At 38.5% G+C, this 27,703-nt stretch overlaps 1 protein-coding gene across 3 annotated transcripts in view; it reads right to left on the minus strand.

Annotated features, from left to right (window-relative positions):
• Positions 1-27,703, minus strand: part of cux1a (cut-like homeobox 1a) — a 135,677-nt gene that overhangs the window by 4,698 nt on the left and 103,276 nt on the right. Inside the window, exons 13-25 of one of the 3 annotated variants that reach the window (XM_016277060.1) lie at positions 27,307-27,365; positions 26,021-26,072; positions 25,336-25,432; positions 22,945-23,673; positions 19,336-19,416; positions 18,149-18,250; positions 17,204-17,290; positions 15,901-16,349; positions 14,642-14,974; positions 14,252-14,411; positions 7,276-7,554; positions 4,477-4,665; positions 591-888 (exon numbers count right to left, since the gene is read on the minus strand). In XM_016277060.1, the coding sequence (XP_016132546.1) occupies positions 591-888; positions 4,477-4,665; positions 7,276-7,554; positions 14,252-14,411; positions 14,642-14,974; positions 15,901-16,349; positions 17,204-17,290; positions 18,149-18,250; positions 19,336-19,416; positions 22,945-23,673; positions 25,336-25,432; positions 26,021-26,072; positions 27,307-27,365 (2,915 nt within the window). The remainder of the gene's footprint in view (positions 1-590; positions 889-4,476; positions 4,666-7,275; positions 7,555-14,251; positions 14,412-14,641; positions 14,975-15,900; positions 16,350-17,203; positions 17,291-18,148; positions 18,251-19,335; positions 19,417-22,944; positions 23,674-25,335; positions 25,433-26,020; positions 26,073-27,306; positions 27,366-27,703) is intronic. The other 2 variants (XM_016277068.1, XM_016277077.1) reach the window with 2 other exon arrangements.

A 27,703-nucleotide genomic window follows, 5' to 3' on the forward strand; every position in this document is an offset into this window, starting at 1 on the left:
AGAGCCTAATTTCTTCATCAGCACGGTACGTGTGTACTGTATACAATTTTTCTAACACAGAAAGACAAAGAAGCTGAGGGCGAGTTCCTCAGCACCTTATAATGTGAATAAGTTTGTCCACAAGGTGGCAACACTGGCCCGGCTCATTGTTTCACAGTCAGAAAAGAAACGAAGGAGACAGAACAGGAATAACAAACAACTGAAGAAAGCAACAACAATAGACAATGGTTTTATTGCAACCACGTTGCCCAAACGGTTCATTTCGTATTTCGTCTCAGTATGACGTCAGAGACGACAAAACACTACCTCTGCAGATCAACACCTACTTCTACATCAAGGCCCCTTTAGCCCCGCCCACCAATTTGCACATGTAATAAACGAAGTAAACGAAGTTCCAGATTGCGTCAGTAAGACACTGTTTGTTTGTTTGCTTCATCACTGCGAAGTAGTTTTTAAACTAAACACAGTTTAAAGCAGGCTTTTCAAACGGGACTTGAAATTAAAGATGATGCAGTTCTAACTATATTGAATCCAACATTAAAGTCGCAACACACCAGTGAGTAACTTTAAGGGTTAAAGCGTCTCAGTACCTGTAGTTGTGGAACCAGTTGATGACCGTGCTGGTTTTAAGGTTGAGTTGGCTCGCTAACTCCTCTATGGTTTTAGGGGAGGGGTAAGGCTTCTGTTGGTAGGCTCTCTTCAGAGCTTCCTTCTCTTCTGGAGCCAGCACCACACGGGGTTTCTTCAGCTGGGGCTGCTGCTGCTGCTGCTGCTGCTGCTGCTGGGAGAGGTTTTGGGGGCTGGCGCCCTGAGTGAAGTCAGTTCCTGACAGACCAGTCTCCAGCGAATGACTCTCACCGATGGAGCTGTGACGCCTCTTCATGTAGGCTGGAAAACACATATGGAGAACAGCTGTAAATACAATCAGAGAATATACATACAAATAAGCAAATGTGTTCTGGGAAATATGCTTCACATGATTCACTGAACAGGAAATAAAAGTACTGGCCCGTATTGATTGGCCAATGCTTTTAATATTGGGGGCACTGTCTATGTTGGTTACCGTCCTACTGAACAGCATGTGTTAGATGCTGTAGATTAAATTACAGTTAATAAAATGCATGATTGCTGTATTTTTCTCTAGTCAGTAGGGGGCAGTCTTTGATTACAAATATTATTATTGCCTCGAGGTCTTTGTAAGTTTGACTCATACAGCAGTATTACAAAAGTAATAATTAAAAAATAATTATTAAACAAATCAACAAACAAAAGGGAGATTCACCAGGGCTAAACTATAAAATTACCTGACTATTTGAGAGCTTTCAAAGTTTTTGTATTTGTTGTACATTCGGTTTCTGTATCGAGCATTGCCGTTTAGCAAACTATGCTAATTCAAATAAAGCAATGAATCTTCATAACATGATGGGATGACATTTTTTTCTAGTGAGTGTCAGTGAAAATGGGTTGAAAATGACACACAAAGCAGTAACGTTTTGCATCATGTCATAATTTTCTTATAAATGTATTTATAATGTAAATAACTGTCAAAGTTATACTGTAGGTGTAAAAATTCCAGATAATTGTACTATTAACAATTAGAAACAATTATTTTTGTTAAGGGCACATAAATTTGATCAAAAGTGACAGTAAAGACATTTAAGACAACGTAACTAAAGACTCATTTTTCAAATAAATGCTGTTCTTTTGAACTTTACATTCATAAAAGAATCCTGAGAAAATGTATCGGTTTCCACAAAAATATTAAGCTGCATTCAGCATTGATAATAATAATAATACATGTTTCTTGAGCACCAAATCAGCATATTATAATAATTTCTGAAGGATCATGTGACACTGAAGACTGGAGTAATGGCTGCAGAAAATTCAGCTTTGCGTCACAGGATTAAATTACCTTTTAAGATACATTCATATAAGAAACAGTTATTTTAAATTGGAATTGTATTTAACAATATTACAAATAAAAGTATCAGTGCTATTAAAAAATACTGGCAGGAAAGTGCAAATCTGAATTCCTGGCCCAACTAGGCCCAAATATTCTCAAAACGCCTGGAATTCCTTCTCCTACGAACAACTTACAGTTTAATGAAAACAAATTCCAGTAACAATAACACAGTTATCAGTATAATGTCTTTCTATTTTTTCTTACATGAACACAAACAGAGAGCAAGAACATTAATATCCTTTTTCTGATTAAAAAAGCTCAGTACAGCTAACTACACAGCTGCGTGTGAAATTTGTCATTTCCGCTGCGTTTCAGTGTCTGCTGAAGAGGAGCCTTTGGCAACAGCAATGGTAAAAGATTCCGCTGGTGGCCAAAACTCTCAGAACAAGGGCCAAGCAAGGCTAATTTGCTTTGTGCCTCTAGCCAGCGTTGAGGTCAAATTCATACTCTTTTCTGAAAAGCTCGAGCAAAAGACAGCGAGGTGGAGAGAGACAAAAACAGAGAGAGAGAACACGACAGTAAAGCTGTTGCTTTCCGTCCCTGGCAAGTGCACAGTGAGCTTTAGGGGTAAATGGTGGAGCCAGTTTCACTCTAATGAGGAGGTCCCCCCGAGTTTCGCCCGCTCTGCGCGCACACGAACCGCAAAGCCTGACTCACAACAAAACCATCATCGTCATCGTCACCCAGGGAGCACCAGTAATGTCACTTTTAGCCTGAGAGGAGTGTTAAACAGGCCTAATGACTCCAGGAATGTTCACTTGGCCTGCTGCAAGCTCGCAGGCGTACGGGCCCGGCGCTGGGTGCAGTGGACTTTAAGTAAGCCAGCCCCACAGAGCCGTCAGCCTGTCACAGCCGATCACAGAAATGACATCTCCCAACCTCATCAATCCAGACAGCGGAGCGACGAGCGGCCTCACAGAGCATGTGCGGCCTATTCGGCAGCCAGAGGACACATCTGGGCTATTAAAGAGGGGGGAAAAAAAAGAGCAATCAAACAGCCCATCAGGCCTCCCTCCGCCGGACCGCCTCGTCTCCGGCATCTCGCGCATCTCTTCACATTAAAGAGAGGCAACGCTGACGAGAGGCAGCTTAAAGATTGTTTTCTGCAACTCCTGCGCCAGCTGGAATCAATACTGGATAAACACAATCGCACAGTTGGTGATAATTAGCAGGTGCTGCATGTAAATATGGACACATGACCAAGGTACTGACGATCTGTGATGGCTGTGCATGAAAATACACAATTGTTGAGCTTTTTTTTCTGTTACTGGAAAAATGAAAGACAGATTAAGCTTTCGTTTAGAAATTTTACTTGTAGCTTCGAAAATGTAACAAGTAAACTCATTCATATTTAAATTCAAATTATTACGTTGTTTATTCAGCAAGGATGCATGGATCGAAAGTGACAGTAAAGAGTTTATAATATTTATAAAGAATGTTTTATTTTTTAAGTATTTTTGTTCATTGAGATTTATATTTTAAAACTATGTACTTTTGAACTTTAATTGTCAAAAAAAATCTCCTGAATCCTGAAAAAACAAATCACAGTTTCCACAAAAATATTAAGCAGTACAACTGTTTTCAACAATGATAATAATGAAAAATGTTTCTTAAGCACAAAATCAGCATAGTGTAATGATATCTGAAGGATCATGTGACACTGAAGACTGGAGTAATGATGATGAAAACTCAGCTTTACCATCACAGGAATCAATTACATTTTAATATATTAAAAAAGAAATCTGTTATTTTAAATTACAATAATAATAATAATAATTCACAATATTACTGTACCTTACTGTATTTTTGATAAAATAAATGCAACCTTGGTGAACATTAGATTTCTTTCAAAAACCAATCCCAAACTTTTGAAGTGTAAATTAGTGTCTTTATGACACAAAATCTGATTCAACTGGCAGATGCAGAATACATCAATCACTTTACAAAAAACATTCTGACATTTTTTTTTTTACAGTGGCTGAAATAGTTTTGCAGGACAACAAAAATAGTCAAAAAAAGCACCATCTAGTTTTGTGTGAATGTGGCTGGATTGAGGTTTTGAAAACAAAATGTGGTGAGGACATTATCCTGCACCCTGGATACTGACGTTAGCAGTCCCTGGTTTGAAACTAGCAGGTTTAAAGTGGCTAAAACCAATAAATCTGTCCATGAGCCGCTTTTTCTTTACATGGAACCTCTCTAGAATCAGCACCAGCATTTTGTTAGTGAAAAAAGCGGTCAAAAGGAAACTGGAAACACAACCCAAATCAGCACTACGGTCCAGGCAAACTTCTGCAACATAGCTCCATCGTCAAGTGAAAAATAATCAACAACAAAAAAATAAAATTCCACACCAGACAGCCGTCTTTTAAACGTCCTAAAGAGACCTGCCAACTAAGCCGACACTGAACAAACTGTGAAGCATTAATAAACACTGAAATAAAAACATTCTGAAACAACACAGACAATTGCAAACAGGTGTCAGACGGATGCCTTTAAAGGAAGGAGATTACCTTTCTTTTCCATCCGCTTCATGTCCATGAGCTTCTCCACATTCTGCGGGTCGCTCAGCCACAGCTGCATGCGTACGAACGGCTCTCGACCCTTCAGACTGAGCTTGTGCCAGGGCTTGGGCCGGGCCAGCAGATCAGACACGGAGCCCTGCGTCAAACCCAGGATGCTCTCGCCAAACAGACGCTGACCTGTAGAGCGGACAAAACAATCGCATTTGTCAAGCAAACTTCATATGAATCAACGTTGGACAACCAGAAATGGTCCAAATACTTGTTAACAATATATCGTTTTATTACTAACAAAAGTATTTTTGTGAAATGTTTTACTTGAAGTACTTCTTTTGTTATACAATGCCGGACATTTATACATTTTAACTGTGTCGTAAGTCTCCAAAGACATTTTAAGGCCACTGTGAATAGATTTTATTTATTTTGTAAATTTCGGAAAATGCTTTTATTGTATTGTGGCATCAAGTTTGATCAAACAAACTCTGATGATTTTGCTTTTAACCTCCACCTTTAAGAAAAGGTGCTTTCAAACTGCTTTCATGGTTTGAAAAGCAAACACAAACAATCATATCCCTTAAGAAACCTTCACATGAGAATGCTGCCATGCCGATAAGCCATTTGGTTTTGTTATACAATACAAAACATTAATTCATGTGTCTGAAGTGTCCAAATATGTTTTGAGGCCAGATACATTTAATTTATTTTGGGCCAATATTATTATTAAAAAAAACAAAGAGTTCCTAAGATTATGTTTTTATTGTGTTGTGGCATCAAAGCTTGATCAAACAAGCTCTGCTGATTTTGCTTTTAACCTCCACCTTTAAGACAAGGTGCTTTCAAACAGTTTTCATCGGCCGCTTAAGCTTTCAACGATTTTTTTTTCACTCCAAACAAAAGGCACCTGAATCCTCTTGACAATAACTGCGATCTGTCTATGTTCAAAAAGGAAATGCTCCCCAGAGTAAAACAAAAGCCTGCGATCCCAGAAGATTCCTTCTCTCTCTCCCCACAGACTCGTATCAACACAGCTGTCTTTACATTCTGCACTTTATACAGGTCAATACCACTACAGAGCACAACAAATCTTTGTTGCTCCCGAGACAAAAATCGCGTCGGGAAATGAGAATCTGCGAGATGAAAGAGACTGTCACAGTATCATGCTGAGGTCTATCGTCTGCGCGATATATCCGTATTCTCCTTTGTTTTATTGTGTGTGATCACATGAGTTTAAAAGAAGAAAGTGTGAACACAAAGTTCACAAAGACAAAGTGTTTTTGGCCAATTCTCTTTTGAACATGAGGACAATGGATGGTGCGAGTTAAAACAAACGGTGAAGGAGAAAGTAGCTGTGTCCAGTGTGACATTCTCGTTCGACCTCTCATTAATTATGGTAGGGACATTGAGACAGTCGTAGTGGACGGCCATTAAGTGCTAAAGCAGGGCCAACCTGTCCTCCACCTGTCCTCTCATGTGGAGAGACATTATTATATGTATTGTCTCTCTTGGACAAAATACACCATGTACTGTATCTAATAATGAGTCAAATTTATGGAATAGAAGAAGTCTAATTCATTTAGCAAATCAGTCCATTTAGACTCAGAGTTTCCACTTTTTCTTTTTTTGAGCGATGAATTTCCATGATATTTCCAGTAGACTGTGGTTTACTAGATAAGGATTTTAATAAATCACTTTCACCAAATCGCTAATGAATTATTCAGATCATTTGGGAACTCGTTTGACTGATTTAAATGAACTGACTCAAAAAAATAAAAATAAAAATCACTAGGAAATCAAGCATTACAATGGTTTGTAAGCAAGTGAAGCAAGTGTTAGCAAATATATATTTGTGCCGAAATAAGTTAATTTTTTATGCCTGACCACAAATACCACTCAAATTTATATTAACATTTTTAAATATATAAATCTTAAGTTATTAAAAATTCTTAAAAATGTTTTTTAAAAATATATTTAAATAATTTTATAATATTATTTATAATAGTATTTTATAATTTATATATAAAAATGATCAATCAAATTAACAAAACAGGGCATCAAAAACATAACAGAAATAGTAAAAACTGTAGGATGCTCCATCAGTCAACCATGACCATTTCTATAGTGTTCAAAAGTTTAAGATAAACAAGATTTTTTATGTTTTTAAAGAAGAATCTTTTGCTCATCAAGGCTGCATTTATTTGGACAAAAATAGAGATAAAAACAGTAATATTTTGAAATATTATTACAATTTAAATCAACAGTTTTCTATTTTATTATGCTTAGAAATATAATTTATTCTTGTGATGCAAAGATGAATTTTCATCAGCTATTGCTCCAGTCGTCAGTGTCACATGATCCTTGAGAAATCATTCTGATTTTTCAATATGCTAATTTATTATCAATGTTGGAAACAGTTGTGCTGCTTAATATTATATATATATATATATATATATATATATATATATATATATTGGAACCTGTGATTCTTTTTTCAGGATTCTTTAATGAATAAAAAGAACAGCAAAATAAAGATATTTTCTAACAATATGTCTTGTATTTACTATCACTTTTTATCAGTTTAACACATCCTGAATAAAAGTCTTAATTTCTTTAAATTCTTAAAAAAAAAAATTACCGATCCCAAACTTTTGAACGGCAGTGTAGGTAACAAATTTTTCAGAACGGTAGCTTCATTTTAGCTAAACTACTTGAAATTATTGAGTCGACTGCAGCTACTCCATATTTCGTTCACACTGAGGTACATATGCCACCACTGTTTTTTAACTCACTCACCGAGGTTGTTATCTGTTAGAACTTCTTTCACTTTCTTAGTGATGGCGTAGGTGTCCAGCTCAGGCGACATTGCTACCATCTCTTGTATGCTTAGCCCTGAGTGTCCCGGCAGAGGTAACGGTAGAGGCGTGCCGGGCTGGGACTCGGAAGTTTCGCTGGGCTCCTGGATGGACGCTCGGCACATCTGCTCCTCCTGCTGGCTTTTAACAGACTCCTCAGCCGAACTCAGAGGGGATTCTGGGGCAGGACTGCAGCTGGCTGAGGTCTTCGGCGTAATCTCTATGGAAACGAGAGGAACAGAATTAAGATGTTGCGCCAATGCCGCACGTGAGCTCGTCCGTTGACTGGGCATTACTAATCAACAGAAGGCCCGAACGAAGATCTGTCTAAATATGGAGCGAGTAGCCAATGAAACCGTAACCCTAACCAAGGTCTTCCTGCTCAGCAACAGGAAGTGATGGACAGTGACAGATGCATCATGTCATGCCAAGTCACAGCTTCTCTTGAAGCATAATGAGACAACTAAATTAACGAGGAAGAGAGACAAACGCATTTGGTGTTCTGAGAATTAATATGGTATGTACCAAGATAGCTCCTCCAATAACGCGCATTTCTGTGTTTAAAGGGACTGTTCACCCAAACATTTAAATTGTCAATTTATTCACTCTCATGTTGTTCCAAACCTGTATTCATAGACTTTCTTCTATGAAACAGATTTTTTTTTTTTTTTTTTTGGAAGAATCTCCAAGCTGCAAGACCAAATTTACACTATCGTTCAAAGCTGGGATCAGTTCAGTTTTAAATTTTTTAATGAATACTTTTATTCAGCAACGATGCACTAAATTGATCAAAAGTGACAGTAAAGACATTAATAATATTACTAAATTTCTATTTGAAATAAATGCTGAACTTTCTATCCTTCAAAGAACACAGAAAAAAAGTTTCCACAAAAATATTGAGCAGCACAACTGTTTTGATAATAATTGATAATGCGAAATGTTTCTTGACCACAGAATCAGCATATTAGAATGGTTTCAGAAAGAAAAGGAATAAATCACAGAAATAAATTACATTTTAAAATACATTAAAATTGAAAGCTGTTCTTTATAATATTTAACATTTTTATGTTAGCTTTATACTGTATTTTTACTGTATAAATGCAACCTTAGAGAGCATAAGAGCGCATGGTTTTAAAATCTTTCCCTCTGTCATAGTTTCATTTGCTCATGCCACACCTGTGAGGTGGATGGATTATCTTGGCAAAGGAGAAGTGCTCACTAACACAGATTTAGACAGATTTGTGAACAATATTTGAGAGAAATAGGCCTTTTGTGTACATAGAAAAAGTCTTAGATCTTTGAGATCAGCTCATGAAAAATGGGGGCAAAAACAAAAGTGTCGCATTAATAATTTTGTTCAGTGTATATTGTGTACATGTACAATCACGTATTTTGATGCGGTCACCTTAAATGAGTTTCTCACTTTTTTATTTTTATATTAAAATTCTTAAAGGCAAATTTTTTAAATTAAAGTTTTTATATTTTATACATAATTGTATAATCTTATAATAAGTACAACCCTGAGAAATATTTTAAAAAGACGACAAAAAAAAATCTAGAAATGTGAGAGCTTAAATTGTAATCTCATCCACAAACTAACAAAAAAAAGAAACAAACAAACTATACAATTTGTGTTTAAAGGAAAATAGAAAGCCATACATGCTTGCAGTGACATAAGGGCAACTAAATAATGACCGAATTTTCATTTTAAGTAACATCAAGCACCCAACACTCTCTCTAATACTCTTCCCTTTCATTTCCCATCTTCCTCTACCCCTCTATTTCAGCTCGACTCTCTGATTCGTTGGCTGTGGCAGTGCAGTGCTGGTGGTGAAGAGAGCATCGGGAGGGAGCGTCAGTTTGGATTAGCTGCCTGCCGAGCTGGGGGACACGGCAAACAGAGAGCAGGGCGCTCAAGGCGGGGAGCAGGCAGTCATATCAGATCTGCAGCAAGACCACGCACAGCCTGGTGACAGTTTGACTGGCGGCATGGTCTGTGTGTGTGTGTGTGTGTGTGTGTGTGTGTGTGGGAGGGGAGCGAGGGAGGTAGGAGGTGTTTTGGGGACACGAGCGGGAATGACAGGATGTTCCTGCGTGACATGCTGCAAGTAACCAGTGTGTATGCATGTGATAAGAGGACAGGAGGGGCGGCCACATCTGGACACACAGCTGGTTAACGCAGCTACGCGTGTGGCCGAGTACACACACACAGAGCCGGAATAAGCGGCACAAACGTGAAAGCCTACATCTGTCCAGCCCTAATTTTGATGCATGATGGGATTGAGTCTCATACGCAAATAACAGGTTTAAATCGAACGGGTTCGAAAATATCCGATTGGAACATACTCAAATCTCAAACTACAAGCATGGATTTGAAAGAAATCAATACTTTTATTCAGAAAGGATGCATTCAAATTGATCAAAAGTGACCGTAAAGTTATTTTAAATAGTAATAATATTTTACAATATTACTGTTTTTACTGTATTTTTGATCAAATAAATGCAGGTCAGATTTCTTTGAAAAACATTAAAAAAGTCAGAATAAACATCTTTTCGGCCCTAATTTTGAAGCAAATTGGGATCGCGCCACATACATGCACAACAGGTTTAAACTGAACGGGTCCTAAAACATCTGATCGAGGCATTCCCAAACTATAGCACAGTCTAATCTTAACTGGGTTCTGATTGGACGATCGCAAGGACGGACTGACATTCAGAGGAGAGGATCTGCAGAGACTGATGAGGGGTCACGGAGTGCTCTTCAACTCACACACACACATACACACCTATGCATACACATACACATACACATACACACACACCCTGGAGGAGAGCTTGTTTTAGCCTGGTTGAGTGTGTCGTCCTAATGAGGGTCAGTAAGGACAGGCAATATACAGGACACTTGCTAGAGGACAACAGACAGCGAACAGGAAGAACCTTGTGTGGTGTTGTAACATCTATCTATTTAGGCTTTTAGCCTTTTTTTTAACCTTTAGAGTTGCTTTTTTCCTTTAATTTTCTCACATGGTTTTTCGGAAAGAGTCTGTTCACTCAAAACTGAAAAAAGACCATTTCCTAAGCCTAGTGTCATTTCAAACCTGTATGGACCTTTCTTTCTTCAGTGACTTCACAGTAATATTTTGAAGAACGTAATGATTTTCTGTGCACTTACAGTGAATGTGGAGTGGAGACAAAAGAAAGTCAGTCATACTGGTTTGGATCAACATGAGGGTGAGTAAATGACAAGTTTCAAATATTCGTTTTGTTTTTTAAACAATAACTGGCTCCCTTCTTTCTATAAATCAGCATATATCAATTGGTTGACCTAAATCAATCTGAGTTATCAAAAACGTCCTGTTTTAAATCCAGATCGGGCTCTTTCCTGTGCCCTGCCACCATTTGCAGTTTTTTTTCACTGAGGTGCATTAGCTCAGTGCTAAGTGCTCCGTGCTGAAAGCTGTGAGGCACAGAACAGGGCAGCTGGAAGAAAGAAACCCATTACAGACTTCTAAACTCGGGCCATTATGGTGCCTGCTGTTCAGATTATCTACCAAATCGGTCAAGCCTGGCCAGTTCTTTTAAACACACTTTCGTCCCAACTATCCACACTGGCACGTCACCGCATGAATGTGTGTGCAAACATGTATCCTCATGCCAAGTTTAATACGGTTAATAAAAAATACAAAATATGCAGTTTAAAAAAAATTATATATATATATATATATATACATAATTAAAAGAAAAAAAACAGTTATAATATAATTTAATATAAAACATACACTACGGTTCAAAGTAAATATTTTAGGAAATAATACTTTTATTCAACAAGGATACATTAAAATGATCAAAATGTTATAATTATAATGTTACAATATATAATTAAATATAAAAAACTAAAAAAATTTTTTTTTAAATTACAATAATCTTGCGTTTTTGTCTCTGTGTGCGTTTAAAAACCATCGTAATATCACAAAGTCCATTTAAATTCTTCACGGTTTGGATTAAACAAGAAAATGGTGTGACACTTACATTTCTGTTTAAGCTAACAGCCTTGTTTCCAAATTTGACCATTTCCTATTCCTTTTTATTACCCCCCTATTGCTTTTCCAGTTGAACTCATTGCTATAATGTATATATTACTCGGCTTAATTTGTGGTAAAAATGACAGAGAAAGGCTTCTTTAAGTAGGACAGCGAGCAAGTGCTATTCATCATAATCGGCCTCGCACTCACACGCACAGCTTGACTCCCATTTATCATTCCATCGGCTGATTATTTGCATATTAATCAGCCACTGGAGCATGATGGTGCGCTCGGCAGCCAGTCACAGAGGAAGAGAGGCGGGTAATTATCATATATCCCAGCGCTGATGGGCTAATTGATTACAACAGCTCAAGGAGGCCCTTGAAAGAGCCCAGGGGGGCTTTTCTGGATGGCCCCTGTGAGACAAACCCCCCTCCCCATCCACGCTGCACCGATTTAACCCAACCCCCCGATGCGTTTCCTTGAAATCCAGGTCAATGGAAATATAAAATAAATTGATGACTGCTAATAAACGGCATAATAGGGTTTAAAAAGGCCTTGAACTGCAAAATAATAATTAGATTTATACATCCGTAACTCACAGTTTAAGATATTCACATTTCATAGTACAAACAACGTGGGAAAAATAACACACTGAAGTGTGATACTTCGGTTTAGGGGCTTGTTCAAATTCTTAACCCTAAGTATGACCGCTAATAATTACATAGCGCTTTAATAAACATCTGAGATCGATCACCAGAATGCTGTTGTCCTAGGATAATGATTGCACATTAAAAGTGGGTCAATAGTATGATCCTGTATCCATTTAGTCATGAGTAATTTAAATTCTCCCACCGCAAGGCCGAGCGAGGTACAGCTGGCTGAACTACTGAAGAATTACACTGAGATTTGGTTAGCCCTCGGTTATTTATTCAAGCCAGGCTAAAACCAGTATCAGTCAGACCATTAAAGGAATGCAGCCGTTAGCATTTTCAGGAAATGCTGGTTTTCGTCACTTTTTTTAAACGCCATCTCAGAGCGCACTATATTAATCAGACAGATATTATAAGCCATCCATTCAAGTCAGAATTCTTTGAACTATCTGAAAGTCAGATAGTTTCTCTATCCAGAATTGACTGGCGTGTCAAAAATGGGTGATCTTAACATTAGAGACCAGGCAGCTTGCTTCTTTCCTGTGATATTTCAGTGTTAGATATTCAAGAGAAATCAAATTTTGGCGAGGAGAAGCGGATGTGATTGGAGAGTTCTGCATTCGCCCATGCCAAATTAAATAAATTTTCAAAATTACAATAATCGTAGATTTTTGTCTCGGTGTGTTTTAAATCCATAGTAATATCAAAGTTCATTTAAATTCTTCATAGTTTGCATTAAACAAGAAAATGGTGTGGCATTTACATTTCGGTTTATGCTAACAACCTTGATTCCAAAGTTGACCATTTTCTATTCCTTTTTATCCCCACCTATTGTATCTCTAGCTGAACTTACAGCTATAATGTATATATTACTTGGCTTAATTTGTGGTAAAAATGACAGAGAAAGGCTTCTTTAAGTAGGACAGCGAGCAAGTGCTATTCATCATAATCGGCCTCGCACTCACACGCACAGCTTGACTCCCATTTATCATTCCATCGGCTGATTATTTGCATATTAATCAGCCACTGGAGCATGATGGTGCGCTCGGCAGCCAGTCACAGAGGAAGAGAGGCGGGTAATTATCATATATCCCAGCGCTGATGGGCTAATTGATTACAACAGCTCAAGGAGGCCCTTGAAAGAGCCCAGGGGGGCTTTTCTGGATGGCCCCTGTGAGACAAACCCCCCTCCCCATCCACGCTGCACCGATTTAACCCAACCCCCCGATGCGTTTCCTTGAAATCCAGGTCAATGGAAATATAAAATAAATTGATGACTGCTAATAAACGGCATAATAGGGTTTAAAAAGGCCTTGAACTGCAAAATAATAATTAGATTTATACATCCGTAACTCACAGTTTAAGATATTCACATTTCATAGTACAAACAACGTGGGAAAAATAACACACTGAAGTGTGATACTTCGGTTTAGGGGCTTGTTCAAATTCTTAACCCTAAGTATGACCGCTAATAATTACATAGCGCTTTAATAAACATCTGAGATCGATCACCAGAATGCTGTTGTCCTAGGATAATGATTGCACATTAAAAGTGGGTCAATAGTATGATCCTGTATCCATTTAGTCATGAGTAATTTAAATTCTCCCACCGCAAGGCCGAGCGAGGTACAGCTGGCTGAACTACTGAAGAATTACACTGAGATTTGGTTAGCCCTCGGTTATTTATTCAAGCCAGGCTAAAACCAGTATCAGTCAGACCATTAAAGGAATGCAGCCGTTAGCATTTTCAGGAAATGCTGGTTTTCGTCACTTTTTTTAAACGCCATCTCAGAGCGCACTATATTAATCAGACAGATATTATAAGCCATCCATTCAAGTCAGAATTCTTTGAACTATCTGAAAGTCAGATAGTTTCTCTATCCAGAATTGACTGGCGTGTCAAAAATGGGTGATCTTAACATTAGAGACCAGGCAGCTTGCTTCTTTCCTGTGATATTTCAGTGTTAGATATTCAAGAGAAATCAAATTTTGGCGAGGAGAAGCGGATGTGATTGGAGAGTTCTGCATTCGCCCATGCCAAATGATAAGAAAGCCGAATGAATGGTGGCTTTGATGGCAGCTCAGGATGTGAGGAGTGAAACCGAGAAACCAAAGCCACATCAGAAACGAGAAGCTCTTTCACATCCGTCTTGAGCCACTGTGCACGTTTCTCTGTATAGATAAAACTACAGTGACGTCTACATAGGAGTATGTGTGATGGTAAACAGTATCGGGGTGTTACCTTGTGTCTGTCCAGGCATTGGCAGCAGTGCCTGGCCCAGCTCTCCGTTCAGCCATAACTGCATGCGTATAAACGGCTCTCTTCCTTTCTGCGTGAGCTTGCTCCAGTGCTTCGGCCGAGAGAGCATGTCGCTCACGCTCCCCTGAGAGAGGCCCAGCACCTGCAATCCACACACACAGGAGATATGGTACATTAGATTCAGAGAAAAACAGTCCTGAAACAAATATGAAGATATTTCATGATGCAATAAGAAGAAAGATGCAGCTGGTATTACAAACTCATTTGCATGGAGTATAAAAATGAAACCAACACACACTCGCTCATATCGTTTCTTAGGAGAACCACGGGTGGGTAATCGATGGAAGCGTTTCTGATGTGAAAAGCACTGACCTTCTCGCCAAAGATCCGCTGGCAGATGCCATTCTTGGCTAGTTTGTCTTTGACCTGCTGTGTGAGATCGACAGTGTCCACTTCCTGGTACATGTAGTACTCGTACTGCTCAGGTGTGAGCGGGGGCACCACAGGTTTGGCGACTTTGGGGAGGGACAGTAAAGGCGAGGAGGAAGGCAGTGGGCTGCTCTGAGGCGTCTCGCTGCCGCTGGGCATCTGCAGACTCAGCTCTGAGCTCTGGGAGTATGGGGACTCTGAGCTGGGCCAGTCTTTCCAGTAATCCAGAGAGGAAGCAGGAGCCACAGGCGCAGTGCTGCCCAGCCGAGGGAGCTTCTGGTAGAGGCAAAGAGTAATATAGTTGGGGTTAGCCATATAAGGAAACTTAAGGAGGAGGAAGTGGGCTATTCTATTTTAAAGAAAAACGCGATATGTGATACCTTGTTAAATAATGCAATAATTGATATGCAATACGATATTGCTTTAAGTGTGTGAAATCAATTTCGATTATATATATAAAAAATGAAAATATATAGCCAATATATGTTTCGCATTACTTCTTGGAAAATAAATCATCATCACTACAACTTCTGAAAGTGAACCACAGTGTTTTAGCATTACATAAAAAGTAAAGTCACAAATCTGTAAATGTAATTTTAACATCAATGTAAAAAATAAATAATAATAATAATAATGCCAATATCTAAATACCAAAAACTCTTTGCTCAGCTTGGTAATATATAGTTATATTAACCTAAATCTTAACATCAAGAACATCCAGGTAAACAAAAACACCTGAAACTAGGTGGACAATTAAGTTATTTTAAATATTTTAATTTAATAAGAACTACAAACAACTGGACAAATACAATAAAACAATGATACAAATGAAATAAACAGTGCTTTGAGTCTTTCAGGTAGGCCTACATTAGATATACAGTATTTATTCAAGTAAGAAACAATACAGAAACGGAATAATCAAATGTAAAACTAAAACACTGCATAGTCTTCACATGAATTAAATATACACTGATTCATTATAGAGCTACAAAGTTTATTCAGTCAAGTCTTTTTCTTTTATGTTTGACAGACAGTTGCAGGTTTACTATCTTAGACTGGTCTTTATAACTGAAAACTCTACAATTATATTTAGAAAGATGGTCAGTTGTTAGGGATATAGACTTGTGGAGATAATTTAATGGTTAATACTGTGGGTATATGGGGGTATGTAGCATCAAAAAGTTATTAACAATGCACTGTACCTCCTTGCTATCCTCTTGGCTGTGGGCGTCTTCGCTAACAGAGGGCTGCCCGGTTCCGCGACGCTCAGAGAGACCTGTGCTCCACCAGTGCTCCCTCCAAGAACCCCCACCTAAACCTCCTCCACTCTCAGAGAGACGCCCAAGCTTGTGCACTCCGTCCACCCCCACATCTGAGACGGCCACCTCACCCATCTCCTTCTTCACCCCACTGTGGAAGTCTAAGAGAGGAGAGGTGGAGGGCTTCTTCAGAGACTGAGCAATAGGGGTGTAGGGGAGGCTGGAGAGCGGGGAGCCCAGGAGCGATAGATCGGTCGGGGCCATAGAGCTGGCCTTTAGTACGGGCTCCAGAGCCACCTGCTGGGCCTCCATCTCCCTCCGAGCCTGCTCAAGGATGGAACGAATGTTCTCGTCGGAGTTGCTGGAGGAGGACGGAGGCTGAGAACTCTCAACTGCAGGAACAGAAGAGAACAAGTAAGCGGTCACAATCTGTTTCACCTATACACCACCACATTATTGCTCAAAAAAGAGGAACTTAAAGTAATAGCTTACACAAAAATAAAAACTCTGGCATTATTTACATAATCCTCATGTTTTCCAAACCCTTTCCAAACTTTCTTCAGTGGAACATTGAAGAATGTTGTAACAGAAGTTATGACAATAAAAAGATACAGTGACCACAAGCGGCCAAGCTTCAAAAAGGGCAAAAGAGTACAACAAATATACAAAATTTTGGTCTTTTTGCACAAATTTGTTGTAAAGCCTCCTGTTATGATACTCTTAAGGTGTTTTTCTTTATTTTTGGACCTTAAGCTTTAGCCCCTAATTAGTATGGAAAAGAGCAGCGTGAACATTCTCCAAAACATCATCTCTTGTGTTCCCAAGAAGATTGAAAGTCATACAGGTTTGGAAAAACATGAATGTGAGTAAATGATGACAGAATTTTTGTTTTGGATGAACTATTCCTTTAAAGGGTGCCAATAAGAGATTGCTGCCCTATGCTACCCAATAACATTTCAGACTAAATTTGGAGTTTAATTTGACATATATAATAAAGTTAAACAAAAATGTCTGTTTTCTGTGAGTTAGACCATAAAAGATTTCTCAACACGTGTACATAGGGTTTTTTATTGATGTATATATATATATATATATATATATAAATATAAAAAACATACATCGGTCATAAATCCCCATGACTCAGACTGATTTATGACAGTGAGAAGTTCATTGGAAGCAGTAGCGCTCTTGGCGTGGGGGGAAAATCTTGGGGGGAAAACTTTCAACAGACGGCACAAAACCTCACCAAGTCTTAGACTGTGTGCATATATTTGGAAATAGCTGCCCGACCCTCTGTGGTAACCTGATCGCCGTTGCCTCTCCCCCACACCGTCTGCAGTGGCAGGTGGGGAAGAGACAGTTAGTTTAATTCCGTTACACAAGCTTGGACAGGAAAAGGTAAAGGAGGGAATTTCAACATTTAAAAACAGAGGGGATATGACTCAGTATGTTATTGACTGATATAATCATTTTAGACAGTGCTTGTTTAAAAATCTGCATTGCAATTACAGTTTTAGCCAACATACACCATCGTTCAAAAGTTTGGGGTTACTAAGATTTTTGAATGTTTTTGAAGGAAGTCTCTTATGCTCACCAATGCTGCATTTACTTGATCAAAAATATAGTAAAAACAGTAATACTGTGAAATATTATTACAATTTAAAATAGGAGTTTTCTACTTGGATATATTTTAAAATGTAATTTATTCCTGTGAATTTTCAGCATCACTACTCCAGTGTTCAATGTTCATGATCCTTCAGAAATCACTCTATTATGCTGATTTGGTGCTCAAGAAACATTTCTTATTATTTCAATGTTGAAAGCAATGTTGTGTGGCTTAATATTTTCGTTAAAAACATGATAAATTTTTTCAAGATTCTTTGGTAAATAGAAAGTTAAAAAGAACAATTTATTTGAAATTGAAATATAAGTCTTTACTGTCACTTTTGATCAATTTAATGCATTCTTGCTGAATAAAATATTAATTTCTTTCAACAACAAAAAATAACAACAACTTTTGAACAGAATTCTACAATAGAAAACTTGACTCATTTAGAAAAAGTGAATGAAAGAATGACTGTACTGGAAGTCCAATCTAACAGGAAGTGACATAACTGATTGTGGGGAAGTGGAAAACACATGTGAATGCCTTGATCCTTCCTTGATTACCTGATGACAGAAAAAGACTCACCTGCTTTCTGCACTTGTAACTCTCTCTTGGCCTGCTCCAAGATGGACTTGATGGCTTCATCGGAGCCGGTCTCAGGTGTGCGGATCCGTGTGGTGATGTTACCTGCGAAGACACGAGAAGGACATGTAGCTGTAAGTGACACGTCATGTGTAATAATCTGTTTGTTTTGAAATGGAGCACAATATACAATCTTTTAGACTGAAAATGGCAAAAATATTGCTATTTCTGCATGACAAAGCAAGAGTTTAAATAGATGCAAACGCAAGCTTATTCTAAACAACAAACTATCCGATATGCTAAAATAAGCCTGACACTTTTTTATTTCACGGAATTGCAATCCTCCGACCAAACTCACTGGCACAAAACTAAAATACCATTAGCAATCGTTTGCTTGTCTATAATATTGTGTGTATCAGCACCTGCGCTGCCCGTGGCTACAGCTGCACTTCCTGTGCAAGGACTGAAACCTTTTCCTGTCCTCCACAACAAAGAGATGGTAAGATTTGGATAAAATCCATGAGAAACAACAGAGCTTGTGTGGAAGTATCATCAGACGGGCCGGTGCAATGATAATAAATATGGAAAGAGAGAGAGGGAAAGCGCCCAGCGAGCAGTGGGCAGCAGGGCAAGGTCAGAGTCACTGGTGTGTGAGGAGAGCAGCTGGACGTGTGTGTGAGGTGGAAGTAATGCTCTCTCGCCCTCTCTCTCTCTCTCACACACACACACACGGGGTGGGCTAGCCACCCACAGCGCCGCCCTGGGGGAGACTCAACCACCAGTTGTAATGTGGTGGCACTGTAGAGCTGCCTGAAGGATTCTGCCACACACACACACATATATACACACAAGCTGACCACAAAATAACAGGACAGACTTCTCAAGGACCTCCGTGATGGAAAGTTACATAGGTTTAGGCCTGATAACACTCACACAGCATTTTTTTCCACAGTTTGAAACTAATCTATGCAGTCAAAGGTGTAGCATTTATTGTAAACAGCTGTCTTCCGAGATCTTTTTAAATTCCAGTCACACCTCTTCCAGCCCTGTCTGTCTCACTCACTTGTTTTGCAACAGATTCCAGGCCAGAGATTGAGAAGAAACAGACCAGCACAACAAAAACATACAGACACACTGCGGATCTGACACTCCAGAAACCCGTAACACGAGAGGGAAGGCTTGAGACAGACCTGGCCGCGTGGAGCCTTCCGAGCCGGTTCTTCGCTTCGGAACATCCTGAAACACTCTGTTCAGGTTCTGGCCTGGGTTCTCTGTTGGAAAACAAGTGGCGGAAGATAGAAATAAAGTAAGACCAAGCCCTAAACTTCTGCTGTCAATTGTCCAATCATCTCCAGGGCTCAACAGTAAGAATGACCGAGTATGAGAGATTTTTGTTTTTAGGTTGGTTGACAGAAATGTCACCTGTCTTACAGTCTTAGTGCTGCGGCATCAGTGTATCTTACATTCGCTGACGAGCAAACACCTTGGAATTTGAATTCTGCTGATTTAGATGTTAATGTTATTTAGCTAATATTAGCTAGCACAGATGATGTTTTGCTGTATTTGCGAGAGAATGACTAGCCTTTATCACAAAAAATCAGTAAAGTTTTGCACCATATGCAATCGTTTTCCAATTAAAAGTACTAATAAATCCATAGCATTCAGAGTTACATTGTAGCTGTACAATTTTCAGCAATTACTGCAAATTAAAAAACTTCTGAAATCTTTACCAAAAAATATTTATTTTTTGTTTAATAATAAATAACTTGCACATTTTTCTGCTTTTCAGAAAAATTTATTTTATAGATTTTAATTTAAATGATGGTAACACTTTACTTATAGCCTTTATGTATAATGCATTATAAAGGGTTATCAATGCAATATAATTAATCATAATATGCGTTGTAATAGATTATATCTTGTCATAAAGAATTATAACTGAATTTAAAATCCTTAGTGCAACAATGAATTCATAAGTGTTATAATCTATTAACTGTGGTTACAATTATTTTTGAGATTGTACAATGCATTATAAGGTGCGTTACAAGGCATAATTAATGCATTAAAACTACTTTTATAATGCATTATACATAAAGGCTTTAAGTAAAGTTTTAACTATTTTAAAATATAAATATAGTAGTATAACATTTTATATTAGTCCCCCATTGGGGAAACTTATATGCCTCCAGTACAACTCATACATTTACAAAAACAAGAAAAATAGACATTACAGTCACAAACAATAAGAATATAATTTACAATATAATACAAATAAACATAACATTTAAAAAAAAAAAAGACTTTTTTTTTTGAAAAGCGAAAAAATAATGTATTTTTTATTTATTTTAGGGTAAATTAATTAAAAAGTTAAATTAAAAATACAAATGTATTCCTGTAAAAAGCAATATATATTCCTTTTCTGAAGCATATAATATGCGTTGCTAAGAAATCCTTATTGTTGAGCCCTGATCTTAAATGGTTGTCAATGTCTTCACAGTCAATTTTGAGAGCACTTAGTAATACTAATCCAAAGTAATTCCTTTACATGGACAGATACATGTAAATATCCTTTGAATGGTAGTTTGTTAAGCTTAAACACAAATCGACCTAGTCTGACCTCAAAGAAAGCCACCTGCACCATGCAGAACTCACTCGAGTGATTACTTCAACGTTAATGTGCTCCTTCAGCCCAGGTCTTTGATGTGAATGAATGGGTTTTTAGGTTTTTACAAAGTTCATACTCCCATGGGAGACCACAAGCCAACGCTATGGAGGCAGACAGCCAGACCAGACTCCCTTGAAGACGTTCCAAACCGGTGTGCAGACGCACGGGCAGCAGTCAGCCTTTTTCAGCTCCGGCTCTGTTTCAAAACTACTGCCTCACAGCTAGACTGAGCAAATTTAGACTCGGCTCAACACGGCTTCAAGGATTCGCAGCCAACTGCCCTCATATGCAAGTACTCTCGCTCACGCTGGGCTCGGCCTTGATTTGTTCGCTCTAGCTGTGAAGCACAGACTTGAGGCAAAACATAATGCTCGCAAACCTCTCTGAACTTCCTCTTCACCCGTAGGCTGAGACCGAAATGAAAGAAAGGGTAGACTGCTGAAGTTTAGCTCTAATCAACACGCCGCCTGCGCCAACTGAGTAGTGATAGTGTTTCATGTAGTTATCTGAAGACTCTCAATCTTAAAGGTTATGTGCGCCATTCCATAGTGGATGAAAGGGTTAGTTTAGCCTAAAGGAATCATGGAAGCCTGTTCTTGCCTACAGTAAAAAAAAAAATAAAAATAATAATAATAATAAGGTAACTGCGACTTCATACCTAACGATTGTGACTTCTTATCTCACAAATGTGACTTTTTTACCTCAGAAATGCAACTACTTTTCTCATAAATGAAACCCTATACCTCTGAAATGCTACTTTATACCTCACAAATGCAAATTTATACCACGTAAGTTAAACTTTTTTTTTACCTCACAAATGCGACTATATATCTCACAAAAATGATTTTATACTGTACCTCACATGTGAAATTATACCTCATAATTCATTTCTCATAATTAAGTCTTTTACTTGCCAGTTTTACCTCACAAACGTGACTTCCTATCTCAGTTTTAACTACCTCACAAAAATTATTTTATACCTCACTAATGTGACTTCATTTCACAATACTGCATTAAAAATTATTTCATACCTTAGAAATGCTACTTTTACCTCATAAATGTGACTTTTACCTCAGAAATGTGACTACTTTTCTCATAACTGAAACTCTATAACTCATAAATGCAACTTTATATCTCACAAATGTGAAATTATTTCTCATAATTAAGACTTCTACTTGCCAGTTTTTACCTCACAATCGTGACTTCCTATCTCATAAATGCAACTACCACACAAAAATTATTTTATACCTCACTAATTTGACTTCATTTTACATTATTGTGACTTTATACCTCACAAATAAGATTTTACACCTCACAAATGTGACTTCATAACTAACAAATGCAAGATTTTACCTGACAACTGTGACTTAATTCCTTAAAATTTGCAACTTTTTACCTTTTTACCTCACAAATACAGTACAACTTCATACCTCAGAAACGTGACTTCATATCTCACAATTGCAACTTCCTATCTCATAAACATGACTTTATACCACACAAATACAGTACAACTTCATACCTCAGAAACGTGACTTCATATCTCACAATTGCAACTTCCTATCTCATAAACATGACTTTATACCACACAAATGCAACTGTATACCTCACGATTATGACTTTATATCTCATGACTTCACAACTCACAAATGCGACTTTATACCTCAAAATTGTTCATTCATACCTCAAAATCACGACGTCATATCACACAATTGTAACTTTATATCTAAAAAATGTGACTTCATATCTCACAAATGCAACTTTAGTTCTTATTTAAAATTTTTGTTCACAATTACTAATTTGATTAAATAATTTTTTACCCTGAGGCAAAAAAACAAGCTTCCATAAGGAGTACAGCTGGATCACAGCAATCGCAAAGCACTGCCCTCACTTGTTATTGCAAATATTTGACTATTTAAAGTATCTGATTTGATTGCTCCTTAAAGAAATACGTGCTCCAAATGTGAGACTGCTTACATCAGTGTGCCCATGTTTAAGTTGCTTACATGTGAGAGGAATTACCATGCTGTTAACTGAGCACTATTTAATCCCATGCATAATGTTTGAAAATAAACGTGCGTTGGGAGATCATCTGCGATAACAAGGTTAAGTTGTTTCCTCAAGCTCTGTAACTGACCTCTCTGCCTGCCCTGGATGCTCCTCAGCGCCAGGATATTCTGCTCATCAGACAGGAAGTGCTTCATCTTGTGAAAGGGCTCTTTGCCACGGATAGTTAACTTGCTCCAGGGTTTGGGCCGGGCCAGAATCTCACTGACTGAGCCTTGGGACAGACCCAACACATAATGGCCGAACACACGCTGGCCGATGTTGTGTTTGATCAGCTGCTCCTTGACCTGTCGCGCAATCTCAGCCGTGTCCATATCCTCCCCTTCCGACGTGCTGCCTGCACCCTCAGACTGGCTGGGAGAGGGCACCAGGCCATTAACCTCTGGGCTGCCCGCTGACTGAGGGGGTAGGGGGCTGGAGAGAGAGTTGGTTGTAGCATAATGGGGCAGCCCGAAGAGCACAGAACTTGGAGAAGGGTCCTGGAGGGCTTTGGTGTAGATGGTTTGCATGAGCTGCCTCTGAAGAAGAGAGTTGAGTGCCATTTTGCCAGCCAACGGGGGGAACGTGGCGCCCACGCTGGCCATGCCGGGGGTAAAGAAGTCTGGGCCGATGCCCGTGGGGGAGAAAGGGTGTGTACCGTTGGCACTGGCAGCAGATTCGGAGGTAGCGGTGCCCGTCCTCATCAAAAGCTGAGGGGAGGGGGGAGGAGGGGACCCCTGGAGTGTGGTAGGGACTGGAGTGGCAGGAAGACGCTGAGGGTTTTCCACTGTGGTTTCTTTACTTTTCCGCCCCACTGATCCTGTAGAACAAACCGAAGGGTGATGAGAAAAATCATGGGTACTGATTTAGAATGCTGCTAAAAATATTTAAGAGATAAATGTACAGTAAAATCCTGGCAAGGTGATTTTGTATCATCCTGAAGGTGGATACTGGCCAATTTACTGTACATTATGCCATGGCTACTTAATTAATAAATTTAAAGAACACAAAGTAATACTAATGAAAAAACTAAAGGTTTAAAAATTAGTTACCTGGAACAAAAGAAAATATTTATACAAAGCAATCATTCTACAAAAATATATGACCACAGAATGTCTTTTGACCAATTACAATCAAGTATTCCATATATATACTGTATATACATATACAGATTGTATTTCTTGTCTTAGTCTAATTTTCATTTAGAGCAGAAATTGGATTTGAATGTGTAGCAGATTCAAACCACACTGTAAAAAATGTTGTTTTGAAGTTGTAAATAAAACAAAGATTAAAGTACATTTTACAATAAAATATTTTATAGTCAAAATGTCATGTTTAATTAAATGTGTTACTTGCTGTTTCACTATAATTATTTGTGAAATTTACTAGAAATTTCTGAGTGAAAACAGCTTCTACACCCATTTTTTTTTCAGTGCACAGCTATATGTTTCCCTATTTTTAAGTTTTTTCCCCCCTATAAATGAAACTATGATAAATTCAAAAATGTTATTTAAAAAAAAAAACGATCAGAAACAAAGTGCCAAAGACTTGCTTTGCACGCTTCAAGAAAATCTGTGGTGTGTATGTGTGTGTGCCACAGGCTGACGTTTAACACTGATCTCCTCTGAGGTCTGTAGACTAGCAGGCATGTCCAGAGAAATCAGGCCAGGCAACTGTGCGTGGGCTACCTGCTCATGCTGTGGGGACTGTTCACTGCAAAGGCTTGTGGGTGTCAGTACGGTTATCCTTTTTGCCATGACAAAACACCTCTGCTGTGTGCGCTTCCATAACAATACCATCACTTTATACAATGGTGGCAAAATCAATATTTAGTGCAACAGAATTCTGTTGGCTGTCAGAGACAGATACATGCTACGATCACACATGATTCCCCAACACTGCCGTCAGCAGTGAATGCCAGGTTTAAAAATGCAAAATTTGTGATAGAAAGTCACATTTAAAACGCAAATGAAATGTATGATCCCCATAGGGGTGTCCAGAGGTGTTCTGTAATGACATTTCCAACCTTACACACACAGAGCGTGGTCGAAAGAGCAGGAAAAGGGAAACAAGGCCTAATTATCACATTGGTCTCCGCTAGCCATTCAGGATTTATGCAAGCCCCAGGTGACCTGATCTCCTACAAGCCAAAACGTAATATGCTGCTGCCTCTAGAAAAGGATGAACTGACCTTAACAACACAAATGCCTCCAAACCCAACTCGTCACTCTCAGGATGATCTGTTACGATATATATTTGTTTTTGTTTTTTCTTGAGGCAAAATAAGATCATACAGCCATAAAGTTCTGAAAGTTTTATTAGGTCATGTTGCATGTCCAGCTGCATTTTAGGTGAAGTTAGGTTTGGAAAAAAGTCATCAATAAATCATGCCAGTTCCTGTGTGTAAGCTGCAGCTTCGCAATTTCCCAGTGACTGGCTGGTTAATGTTCCTCGGAAGAGGATGGATACCGTGTAAACTCACCACTGAAGTCATTGTTGGCCAGTCGTTTCAAAGCGCTCTCAGACAGCTGGCTATGGACTTTCCCCATCAGCAACATCTCCAACGGCTTGGATGAGTCCTAAAATGAAGGACGGACAAGGTTAAGAAAAAATGTACAAGAGGGTAGAAAATGATGGGAAGTAAGGGAACAGAAATGAGGGAGAAAAGGAAGTGAATAAGGAAGTAAAACAGGAAGAAGAAAAACAAAAGTAAAGTTAGAAAGAAAGAAAGGAAGAAAGAAAGAAAAGTTTAGAAAGGAAAGAATTGAGAGGGAATGTTAAGAGAAATGGAACAAAATGAAGTTAAGAAAGGGAAGAAGAGTGGGGAGAGAATTGAGAAAGGGAAAGAAAGGAAGGAATTGAGTAAGGAAGGGAATGGAAAGGGGAAAAAGGAAATGAGGAATAAAGAATAGAAGAAAGAAGGAATATAAAGGAAGAAACAAACCAAATGAAAGTTAAAGGAAGGAACAAAATACAGAAAAAATAAAACAACACTATCAGCTCTTTCACATGTATTTATTAGTACAAAATTAAAATTAATATTTCGGAAATGAACGGGACAAATTTATGACATGATATTCAGAATTTACAAAACATCAAAAGCAAGAAAACATGCTGCCTTTTACTATAACAAGAAGAAAATTCTTTCTAAACACGTGATGTCTTACCTGTACTGAAGAGTGATGATCTGATGAGTTGTGCTCCATGGATTTCAGGTTGCTGTTGAGAGTGAAAAAGTGTTTACGTATTAAATAATGGTGCTACTAAGCCAAACGTTCATCCTGAAGCCTTTGCTTTCTATTCAGGTCAAGAACTGAACGCCGCTCAGCTTAATAAGCGTTGGCTCAGCGTTCAGTATCATAATTTGAAAATTCCTGTGACACCTACAATCACGTTACCCAAATTAACCTGTGTGCCTAGCCGCGCTCCACTCAGGGCTGATCTGTTATCTATGGATTAAACGGGGCCATTTTCAAAAGCCTTTTGGGTGAAAACACTCATTATATTACGGTGGAATGTGCCTCGACTACTGTAGACACCAAGCTATCAATATACATTCAGCAAAGCGGCTTTTTAGGCCGATCATCAGACCAGCGCAGATCTTAACAACACCCTCTATTCATGGATTACTTGCTTTATAAATCCCAATTGGGAATATTACGCCTAAAATCAAGTTATGCAACGGACAGCCAGACATCTCCTGAAGCCTCCCAACACACACGCCGACAGCACAGACGAGTGGCCAAGCCAAAAACACACACATCAGTCAATTAGGTTATCGCCGATGCAAACTACGTTAGCCTCCTCATTACAGCTGTGGCCGGAGATGAAACGCAGCAATCCCTCAGTCCCACGCAGAAACCTCTCCGACAACAAAGCGTGCTTAATCCGCTTTTCTCAAAAATAAGACCCAATACTCCTTGCATACCTAAGGTTCTTTGAATTTATTAAACAGAACTGAGATTACCGCAGAGTAAAAATCCTTCTGGTAAAATATGGGAATAAAAGGTCCGTGCGCAGATGGAGTTTGGCGATCTCTGCGGTTCATATCTCAGCTGGCTGAACTACATCGGATCACATTCAGTACGTCTGACTGTAAAGTTCAAGACCACCAGGTACTGAAAACTCACAATTCGAGCCCTGGAGCGAGAGAGGACGGTACATGCATAACGGAGCGGTGGGTAAAGGTTAAGGATGGTCTGAGGGTCTTGAATTATGTATGTGGATAAACAACACCAGGTCAGGTCACTCCAAACAAAACCTTTGCTTATTTAGGTCCACCTTAAAGCCAATTTGTGGTATTACACACTTGAATGTCATGTTAAGGTTGAAGCAACGTTCCCATCAGCGTTAAAATAATGTTAATAATGCTAAAATATTCACATAATTGTGAGGGAAAAGGCTGAAGCGTCAGGATTATTTGCGCTGACAGAATTAGTGCTTCAGAACTTACCAGAGTTCTCGTTTGATCTCATCGTAGTCTGACTGCTCTTGAAGATTTTCTTCAAGTTGCTGGGGAAGGGAAAAGGCAAATATATGTATTTATAAGCAAATTTGTACTCTGAATTACTGATGAACTATATTATACTGAAATTCTCACAATTCACACAGAGGGTTCAAATATTTCCCATAGAATAAAAACAGCATACTATTTTGGAATGACATAAGAGTGAATAATGACAGATTATTATTTTTATTTTCTGGTGCCCTATACCTTTAAGGGGCTCAAAATAAATGATACAAACAGATACAAACAATGAAACATTTCTTTCATTTTGAAAAATAATTTTTTTTAGATTTTATTAAATCAAAACTATTTAAAATGACATTCAATTAAAATAATATATTTG

The sequence above is a fragment of the Sinocyclocheilus grahami genome, unplaced genomic scaffold, assembly GCF_001515645.1.
Source record: "Sinocyclocheilus grahami isolate Dianchi unplaced genomic scaffold, SAMN03320097.WGS_v1.1 scaffold7.1, whole genome shotgun sequence".
In the NCBI taxonomy this organism is placed as follows: Eukaryota; Metazoa; Chordata; class Actinopteri; order Cypriniformes; family Cyprinidae; genus Sinocyclocheilus; species Sinocyclocheilus grahami.